General features: G+C 39.6%; 1 protein-coding gene across 1 annotated transcript in view; it reads right to left on the bottom strand.

The window, feature by feature from the left end:
• Positions 1 to 11,272, bottom strand: part of slc16a5a (solute carrier family 16 member 5a) — a 24,180-nt gene that overhangs the window by 9,897 nt on the left and 3,011 nt on the right. The window contains exons 2-3 of the mRNA XM_037691260.1: positions 8,552 to 9,015; positions 361 to 504 (exon numbers count right to left, since the gene is read on the bottom strand). Of these exons, the coding sequence (XP_037547188.1) occupies positions 361 to 504; positions 8,552 to 8,912 (505 nt within the window). The 5' untranslated portion in view covers positions 8,913 to 9,015. The remainder of the gene's footprint in view (positions 1 to 360; positions 505 to 8,551; positions 9,016 to 11,272) is intronic.

Below are 11,272 nucleotides of genomic sequence, written 5' to 3' on the forward strand. Positions count from 1 at the left end.
TATTTACTCTCTCTAACACAATGACAACACTCGAACAGTGTAAATTTTCACAAATCCAAACTCAACGGTGCGTGTGATGTCATAATGTTGTGCTGGCACCGCAGGCATCCTTGTCACTGGGTTGTCATACAATTACAGAACCCTATGTTTTTATATATATATATATATATATATAAACAGTGCCTTTTATATCGGTGAGTTATTTTGATGGAATGTCCGATATTTAACATTATCGCTAAAATCGTCTGATACCGATACCATGCCGATAATATCGTGCATCCCTACTTTCTCCCCATGGTGGAGGTGAATCGTTGTGTAAACCAACAGCTGGAATGATGAACCTGCAGTGTGTTAGCTGACCTGTAATAACTCCAGCCGTGATGTAAAGTTCGGTGATGGAGCGGGTAAACGAGCTGACGGCCATTCCCACGCCACTCAGGACTCCGCCCAAAATGACCGTCTCCCGGCAGCCCAGTTTGTGTATCAGCACACTGGAAATGGGACCTGCGGGTCACGAGTAATGCTCTTAGTTTAATACATATCAGAGTGGAAGGCTTTCCGGGCTGTTCTCCTAATCCTGCAGCCTGTTTCATATGAACTTTGATGTAATCCGGAGCAGCTGAATGGCCTTTCTAAGAACAAGAAGCAGGCCTGAAATATGTCCGCTCCATAACTCATAATCTCACATTTACGTGTTTTAACTCCTGACATTAAACTAAAGTTTATAAATCTGCAAAAACTGACACTTTAAGGAGGTCTCTTCACGTCAGCACGTTTATTGTGCAGAAACATTTTCCCATCTTTAATATGTCACGTTGCTTCAGCTCATAGATAACGTTTGGCCGAGGAGGAGGGATTGCAGCGTGCCTTTGAGCACTAAATATCAGAGGCAGCCGTTGGTCAAATGTCACAGGGAGGAGTGTTTAATTCAACTGGCTCACTTTGTTTTGGAGCAACAAGCTGTGAGATACTGACAGAGATAAAGTCGGGCCTTATTGAGCCAACAGCAGCCAAACGGGTGCCTTGAAAACATCAAAGTAAATTTGAGAGTTTTAAATCACGTGAAGCCTTATGCCGTATGACTGCTGCTAAACCTTTCATTCAGAAAACTGGCAAAGAAGTGGCTGAACATAATAAACCACATTTAGTCAAATTTTGCTCAGATAAAATCAATTGAAAACTCAAAAGTATTCTTGTTCCTGAAGTCCTTAATTACCGTACTGGTTTCAAACCTTCAGTCTTGGAGCGCAGGGGACCTCCAGTTTGGTGAAAACCCAAAACAATCTGAGACAGTTAAGAACTGGAGCTGGACTCTAGACTTTATGACAGATTATCTGTTTCTACATTTGAATACGATTAAACTGTCATTTGCACTAAATAAAGTCTTCACAGTGCTGTGACAAGAAGCTGATGAAACCAGGACTCTTTATCTTTGCATTGTAATTAATTTTGACAACATAAAAAAGTAATTTTCTCTTGCGTCTGAGACCAGGAGCCAAAAAGAAAAATTTAAAAAGTCTGTGTACATGTTTATAAAATAAACACAATGGAAAAGCAATACTTCTGCTTTTTATTTTTCGACACATGAACATCGTTTGAATCTAAAATCCTTTGAAATCAGGAGGTTGGGTGACACAAATAGTCGAGATGTGCTGCACTTTGAGCACAAAACTCGTTAATTTCCCCCTAAAAACGGCAGATTTGGGCACATAGCACCACGCTTTGTGCAAGCATCACATGCAAATCCCAAAGAAATAAATGTAAGCAGCTCTATGTCGAATATGAAAAACGTCTTTGTCTCCTCGAGAAAACCTGTGATCGGTGCCGTTCTGACAGCTGCCTCCAATAAAGAGAACTGCCGGTAATGAATAATTTTATGTGATGTAAATGTGTAAAACATACTGAACAATACTCATTTTAAATAGTAATTAAAAGCAGAGGTTTCTTAAGGTAGATGTGGGCAACATATGGCCAGAGGGCTAAAGGTGGCCGTTGGACAAGCTCCACCCGGCCCCCAATATACCTACTGGGAAATGACCTTTAAAGAAGTTAAGTCTTGCATTTTTTCACTGAAACTTACCGTATTTTCCAGCGTATAAGGCGCAGCTTTTTTGCATAGATTTGTCCGTCCTACGACTTATACGCCGAAGCGACTTGTATGTTTTTTTTTCCTATGTTCATAACTGGGGTGCAGTTTTCTGGCTGATCAACGATCTCTAAAAAGTCTGACCTGCCGACTCCAATTTCATTTTAGAAGCGACACTGTCAGGAGTTATAAGGTCACAATGCACCTTCGATTTTCCAATCTTATTTTATTGAAAAACATATCCTTGATCAATATCCTAGAAACAATACAAACTTGTTTTAACTGGCCATGAGGTAGTGCTCTGAAATATAAATGAAGTTTAGACAATTGTTGTTAAAACAAAGAAAAAATCTGTAAAATCGGTTTCTCATGTATCGGACAATTTCCCAAAATTAAGGAAATTGGGGCAGATAAATCGGCCGATTGATTCATCGGTGCACCCCTATTCATAACATATTTCTTGACCGACACTTTAAATTTCTAAGAACTGCAACAGCGAGTCCTCCCGTGCGCGCTCGCTTCACTCAGGTGGTGCAGGCGGAGGAACGCTGGAGAGCTAGCAGCTCCGGCTGCAATTGATGGATGGATGGCGCCACGCCGCCCAGGTGAAATGAAGCTGTTTTGACCATTGAAGTGCATTTATTAAAGAAAAGTTAAACTGAGACGCACCTTTGCTATAACGTCGAGCAAACAAACAATTGTTTTTAAGTGTTAATCTTGTTTAATTTCTAAGAGCTAGCAGCTCCGGCTGCGATGGTGCCGCGCCGCCCAGGTTTTGACCATTAAATAAATGCACAATAAATGCAACTTATATATGTTTTTTCCTCTTCATGATGCTTTTTTTGACTGATGCGACTTGTACTCCGGAACGACTTATACGCCAGAAAATACTGTGAGTCTAAACTTAAAAATGTTGGGCAAATACACCCCCCACCCCCCCAATCTGGATTAAGATTAGCTAAAACTTTGTTTGAAGTTGTGCTTCCATATCTAGACTGAAACTTAAAAATTTCAAAATGCAAATGTATACTTTTTTTTTGTGCGTGTGCATACCGGTATTTAAGCACACAAATACGTTGTCACATGAGGCAGTTTACATAAAGTATGTCTTATATTCCTAAAGGGTATTGGAGAAGCATATTTTTATCAAGCATGCTAACTATGATACAACAGCAAAAAGCCTGAAAAAAAATCTGCCAGATTATCTGCCTTAATAAGAATTTAATTTCCATTTCTCTATGCAGCCCTTTGTTTTAAATACCTCAGTTTGTGCCTCTGTAGAAACGTTGCCTTCAGGGAATGCATGATTAGACTAATTTCGTGTTGAAAAATGACAGGGTTGGAGCAGTTTGGACGGGTCTTTAAAGGAATTCCTCAAACAGGAAAAATTGGAAGCGAAGTAGCTGCTGGACAAACAAGAAGTTCTTGTCCAGCATGGTGTAAATTTGGGTCGTGTTTTGACCAAAAGCAAGAGAGGTCAAAGAGGAGGAATTCAGGTTGGACCTGCATTATGACGGCACAAACCAGTACTGACTGTTTTTGGTGGGTTTTTCTCTTAAGATAAAGGGACAACTGGTTTTAACCCACTGCAATCTAAGGGTTAATTTGCAAAGACTTCAAAAACGTTTTCATGGAAAAGCTTCAGACATTTCATTTCTGAAGACAGAAAACCTTTTGACAACTTAAGGACTACCGGTACTTATGTTTAATAAAAGTTTATCACCTTATTAGTCTGGTTTTAGAAATAGAAAAATAAAAAAGGTCAGTTACTGTCCTAAATGATGTCGTTGAAGCCTTTGATACCAAAGATTACTGTGCTGCCCTTTTTTATAAATCTATCCAAGGCTTTTGACCCTGTTGGACACAGGATTTTGTGTCGGAGGCTTTTGGACAGAGGACTAACCTACATTGTTTTTTAAAGTACTGATTGAGATGTTGGCAGTGAGTGCAGTTTAGTGGTCAGACAGCAAGTCACCTGGAAATCCCCAAAAGGGTCAATTTTAGTACCAACACTCCACTGTTTACCTGGGTTTGGCTCTGAATCCTTGAATCTGTGACATTCTACGCAGACGACTCAGTTATTTACTGCCGTGCAAATACAGACACTCTTGTCTTTAAGCGTTTGCAGTCTGCTTTGGTTGCTTTCAATCCCAGCTTTTATAACTCAGGCTGATGCTAAATGCCAGTACGACAATGTGTCATCTACCCTCCCCACTATTACCACAACACAGGGGTTATCCATTGACTTTGTTGCATCATTTAAACATTTTGGATTAACAAAGCGAAGACCTGTCATTTAAGCCTCAAATTAACAATCTGCTGAAGAATAAGATAAAATTAGGGTTCCATTTTCGGTAAAAGATTTGTTTTTTATGTCGTACAGAGAAACAGCTGGCTCTCAGACTATGGAGATATCGTGTCTATGAACGCCTCTGCCAGCTCTTTATGCCTGTTGGACACGGTCTACCCCGGAGCTTTGAGATTCATTAGACAAGAAATCTCTCAATCATCATTGCATTTTAGTTAATTGGCCGTTGTTGCACAGCCGCAGGCTTTTACATCGGGTCACAAATCCATCCTCTGTCTGGTTCCATCACATTTGTCTTGTTAGACAACTTGTAAATGACAACATTGCTGCCTTCGCTCTTCGGCTTTTATCTCCTACAGCGTTCCACGATGGAGCTGGCTAAGAAGCCGTTTTTATCCAGGCCCATCCGGTTGGAACATGATTCAGCGGGATCAGAAGCTGTCCAGTCTCATTACGCTTGAGAAATTTAAACTTTCAATTAAAAGAACTGGAAATCTCATTCACAAACATTTGCACGTGCTTTTAATGAGTTTTTCCCATTGTTGTTATTTTTATGTTAGTGCAGCTTACATTTTAAAAATTTAATATAGTTGTATTTTTATTTATATATAATACATTTTTAATTGACTGTATTGCTTTATTTGCACATAACAGTTCCCTCTAGCAAATGAATAATTGTGTCTCAATTATACTAATGTACAAATAAAGGAAAACAAGGTCAAACCTTCTGCTTTCAATGTAAATTACTGGCATTTTATCAATATTGAGTTATATTATAACAACTGCCTTGTCTTTAGGGTATTATTGTGCTTTAGGATAAAAAGGTATAAAACATATGTGCTGCATCAGGTCAAACTGGGTTGAGGGAAACCAACATTCATCAGCGTGTAAATCTAGTCATAAACAAGCATAATGCTGTAGAACAAAGAAATTCAGAAATATATCATTAAAGGTTTGGTGTCTGACATTCACCTTTATTTTCATGTTGACTTTAAATGTCCTCACTGAGCCATGAACTCCCACCCTGTTTAATGTTTTACAGAGCTTGTAAGAAATCGTGAAAAATGAGGAAGTCAATAGTCAATATCGACTGAACAAACTATTCTCTGAAAACTCTACAAGCCTGCGCAGGACTGAGAATGGAAAGCCTTCCAAAGCTAGTTTCACGACATCAGCTACAGATTAAAACAGTTTCTCCACATTCTCTGACTTTATCAACACATAAAAGATTCACAGGAAATAATGGAGACTCACTGAACAGTTTGATTTTTCACAAACTCATCTGTTCTTGTTTTGTTAGAACTTTTTTTTTTACTAATGATTCAAATCAAAAATAGTCAAATGACAAAACTAAAAAAAAAGTTTTTATGCATGTTAAGATGGATTAAAAGCATTAAAAAGGTAAACACTTGACTTGTGGTGTACCACAGAGGTCAGTCCTCGGTACCCCTATGTTCCTCAATTAGATCAGACCTGAGCATTTCCCAGCCCACAGGTTGGAGGTCATTGGAAAATCATAAACAATTTATAAATTATTGTTTATTTCAAGCCAAAACCAGTATTTATTTAAAACAAAATAGCCTTTACGTTTTTTTTACTTTGTATTTTGAAGGTGTTGTGATTTTTCTGTCAGCCACCTTGTGTGCACGCTAGTAGCAACAAGAGTAAATGAAATATCCAGGAGTTGCCATCATGTCAATCCACGCTACAAAAAGGCTGATAGTTTTTAAAATCAACAAGACTTTTTTTAACACAGATTTACATATACAGAAATGAAACAATCTAAACTACATGAAATCCCACAAATTAAGTTTTTTTTTTAAACTCATGTGAATGTTCATTTACAATAAATGTAAACTTTAAAATTACTAAACTAAACTCGTCTATTTTTACCTGTATCTATTGTGTACCATTAGCAGCTAATTAATAACATTGTATTTGTAGCTAATAATAAAATTCATATTTGGCAGAATGTATTTAACCCTTTAGTCCAGCTCTTTGCAACAGACCCAGTTCTTCATGTGGTCTTTTTTGGAAAATTAGTCACCAAGCTCTGTTTCATGTTCTTCCTATTGGACACCATAACAGGCTAATATCACATTTTACGCAGATGACATTCAGCTGTACGTGTCAATAGAACACAAAGATCCCAGCGTTGCAGATTCTCAAATACTTCTTAAATTGACTGATGATGGTGTTGATTATTTTTTATGACATGATCTTTAGCTTATATAAACTAGTCACGCCAAACAAATTAATAGCTTTAATTATTTTTTATATGCATTACTTTCATTTCTTCACACTTTGTAGTTTAATGACTCAGAAACTGGACTTAAATATAAAATAAATCTGATGTTTCTCAAAATAAATCCACATCTAATATTTTTATTGAACTGAAGTATCTGCGGTGGCCTTGATAGATAAAAATCAGTGTGCTGCAAAGACCCTAAACCTGATCTAAATGTAATTTTTGAACTGTTTAGGAAACTATTTTACTTAAATTATGGCAGTGTTCTTCTTTTCAGATTTAGCCAAGTTGCTCAATGCAACTGGTTCAAAACACAGCAGCTCCATTTTTATTTGGTACAGGAAAAAGATCGCCTTTCCCCAGTTCATTTCTTTCCCTAACATCCAGTTCACCTTCAAATTCAGTTTGAAACTGTTTGTTTTGAGTCTGGTAACCGTTGCGCCGGTCTTATCTCTCCGGGCTGCTGCACCCACATGTACCGCCACGCTCTGAGGTTAGCAGATGCTTTTAACGGCTCCAGGGACGAGAGGCGAGCTCAGAGGTGATCGAGCTCTTTCTGTTTCAGCTCCAAAACCCTGGAATAATTCGCCATGGCTCGTTAGGCCTCCCTTGTTGATTTTAAATCTTGTTTAAAACCTTACTTTAACTCCCTAGCCTCTGACCCAGTGAGATCTTTCATTGACCCGTTATAGTTGTTGCATTTATTTTACTTATCTTTTAGATTAATGCATTTATTTTATCATTTGTCCTGTGCTTGGCTGTTTTATTGTGTGGCAGTTTAGTTGTCCTTGTTATCTTTTAAGTGGTATGGTATATTTAGAAAATGGAGTGGGATTAAATGATTTAGGAGTAACACAGCGTTGGTTTAAACTGAGGATTGTTACACCTCTGGTTGTGGGAAATGAGCAGCCTGCATTTTCTCAAGAAATAATCTGGTCTAAACCAACAAAAACACAGCAAGGCGGCTCAAAACGACCTTGAATTCCCCCTCTCAGCTTTCACAGCTTCCCTGGATAATAACAACATTTATACAATCATGTAAGGGCATTAAAGAACAATTGAAACGACACATGTTGTATTTTTCGCCCAATAAGTCGCGTTTTTTGGCATAATTTGCATGACTTATATGCTGAAGCAACGTATTTATGGATTTTTTTCCCATCTTTATAATCCAATGTTTGGCTGAGATATGACCGTTTTCATTCATTCTGACTGAAAATATTGAACACTACCATTTTCAGCCACTAGATGGCACTCGAGTAGTATGGCATGCCGTTGTGTCATGTAATACCGGTAGGTAAAAGTGGCTATTAATGACATAATCAGATTGCCACAGCCTGCCACCGTCGTCTGCCTGGAGCAACCATCAAGTCAGCTTCATTTCGCTGCATCGCCCGGCAAAATGAAGCTGATTTGACCGTTGAAGTGCATTTATTAATGGAAAGTTAGACTGAGACACTTCTTTATTATAATTTTTGAGTAAACATATAATTGTTTTTAAGTGTTAATCTTGTTAAATTCTTGTTAAAGTCCTCCCATGCACTCCCCTGCAGCCGCCATTTGGCAGCCAATCGATTTTTGGCACAACACCGGCCCACATTTCCAGGTGGTCAGCGGTGACGCGTAATAGATGCGACGTATTTATGGATTTTTCCACTTTATTAGACGTATTTGAACTGATGCGACTTATAGGGCGGTGCAACGTTTACAGCGGAAAATACAGGTATGTAAAAATATACATGTGTAGATTGTAATTATTAGGACTTTATTTATAACTAATGTCTGCAAAACTACAAAATAATCATTTTAAATCGGATTATTGTCACTGAAAATGTGATTTAGTTTAGTTTCTTTCAACGTGCTCATTATGAAGGCCAGTTAGGATGTAAAGGGGATCTGTCAGGTTTACCTCCTGCGTGGAGCGCTGACGTCATGATGGACGTCACCCAGGACGTCTCGCTGTTGGACGCCAGAAACTCGTTCTGCAGGTCGGTGAAGAAGATTCCCATGCTGGCTGGTAAACCCAGAGTCAAAGACAAGACCAGGATGGTGCTAGCCAGCACCACCCAGCCCCAACCACCATCAGGAGCTGCAGCTGCCCCTGCTACAACCACAGGGTCTTGGCTTTCGCCCCCCTTCCCCCCCTCCTCAGTCTCAGTGACCTCCTGCACCTCGTCGAACTCCACACCGTTGGCCGACTCCAAGGCCTTGGAGGCCTCCGAGTGGACACGGTGGTCGGTCGAGGCTCCGATTCCATTCTGCTGAGTCATTTTGTGCTTGGCGGTTCAGGCAGGGCTCCTGAGTTTGTTCTACGTGTGGTGCAATCACGTTCTCTGCCCATGACACTGCACCTGCTGCGTCCTTTAGGGAGACCTGGAAGAACAAAAGCAAAACGACGTGAGGAGCAACACCAGAAGCGCTCGGAGGAAATCATGGAGCCGTGAGTCGGAAACACGGGAGAGCTGAGCTCAGAAATCTGATCCTGTTTTCAGGACTTAATCTTCTCGCTCCGACTGCTCCGTGACAAAAGAATGTTCCGAGCCGCTTCAACCCCACTCAGAATCTCACAAACAGTTCGTCCCTGCTGTCAGGATCAGAAATATATAAAAAGATAGGACAAAAATGGGCTTCAGTTTGTCTTTAATTACACAAAATAAAGAGTTAGTGCAGGAAACATCAGACAGCAGTGTTACAGTGCATCCAACAAACTGAAAGGAAAAAGCAAAGGGTTCTTTTGATAAGGGTTTGGAAAAGTGCCACGTAAACCTTAAACGTCTCAACTTCCTCAGAGCCTCCAGGGAAACTGTCTGCTGAGCTCACTTCCTGTGCAAGTCCATCAGTTACGAGCACGTTAAAAATATAAAAACATACCTGCACATTCAAGATTTAACGCCTGGAGTTCATTAAAAAAAGAGAAATCTGGTAAACATCCAGCGGGCCTGTTTAGATACAACGGAGAATCTGGGACAAACCATCGAATGACAAGGTCTTCTGTTAGAAACAGCCTGGAGAAACTTCAAACCGTCTCCAGATGCACCGGCGACTGGGAAACATCTTGGATTATGTAATCAGGATCACGACTGCTTTAGACTCAGCCGTGTGCTGAACACCAAGCTTTAGCCTAACATCTGTAAAACTGACCGAGCTACGGCCATTTTGTGTTTGAAAAGATCACTTACAGCTGCAACCAAATGTTTACATACACTGTATGAGCAAAGTTTTCAGTCAGCGACTGAATCAGGTCAAACCTTTTCTGTTTTAGGTCCCAAAATTATTTATATTTGTTAAAAAGCTCTAATAATGAGAGATAATCTTCAGAGTCACAAGCTGAAACCGTTTGTTAAAGCCCAGACGATGACGTCATGGCTTTGGTAGCTTTGGATTGGCTGACTACATCTGAGCTAATTGGAGGCACACCTCAAACGCTGCTTCTTTGTGCGGCATCACGGGGAAATTAAAAGAAGATATCAGGCAGAGAGTTATAAGTATAAACATAAAAATGTCAGCTGGAAGTAAAACTGAACGGTTTAATCAGAATCACTATTGTAACTGTGAAGTACGGGGGAGGTAGCATCATGTTGTGAGGGTGTTCTGCTGCTGGAGGGAGTGGTGAGCTTCACAAAGCAGATCCTGAGGAAACAACATCAGGTGGAAATTCTGAAGCAACATCTCAACCAGGAAGTGTATGCTTGGGCACAAATGGGTCTTCCAAATGGACAACGACCCTACGGCCGTCACAGAGTCCTGACCTCCCAGAGAACCTGCGGGCAGAGCCCAACAGGGACGTGTCAAACGGACTCAGCTCCACCCGTTCTGTCAGGAGGAACCCGAAGTGTTTGACCCAAGCCCAACACTTGAAAAGCGACACGGCCAAGCACGTAAACTTGAAATTTAGAAGAACAATTTCTTACGTGTTATTTGGACCTTTGAAATATTTATATTTAAAGAATGAGAAGTTATTTAAAACAGGAAAGGTCTAGTCTGATTTGAAAGCAGACAGTCAAGGACGCCCACAGAAACAATTCAGAAAATGTGGTCAAAGAGCCGAACGCCAAACAGAAACCATAACAGTTCGTTTTTCATGCTGTGGTGAGGAAGTACAACACGCGCAACTCAATACATCTAGTCTCTTTTACGTAAATATATTCGTATAAAAACTTCCTGAGACACTGCATTCATGAGGACATTTACTTTCTGCATTACAACATTTACCGGTATTTCTGTTCAACTTACCGTAGACCTGTTGTCATTATTCAGACAAACTAGCATTTACGGTTATTGTGTTTTTTTCATTTAAATCCTTAATAAAAAAAAATCATTTTATTTTTTAATTCCTTATTGTTCACAAACTATTCATTCAATGTTTATTTACTCAGGTTGGTCTCATCGAGTCACAAGGACTCATTTTACAAGAGAGACCAGTTTTAAACAAAACCTCAGATGAGGTACACACAACAATAGGCAGCCATAAAATGCAAAGTATGCATACTGTATGTACATGTACATACTGCATTATGTCCTGTATAATGTACTGTACATGTACATACTGCATAATGTACTGTACATGTACATACTGCATTATATCCTGCATAATGTATGTACATGTACATACTGCATAATGTATTGTACA

The sequence above is a fragment of the Nematolebias whitei genome, chromosome 17 (assembly GCF_014905685.2).
Source record: "Nematolebias whitei isolate Nwh7 chromosome 17, NemWhi1, whole genome shotgun sequence".
In the NCBI taxonomy this organism is placed as follows: domain Eukaryota; kingdom Metazoa; phylum Chordata; class Actinopteri; order Cyprinodontiformes; family Rivulidae; genus Nematolebias; species Nematolebias whitei.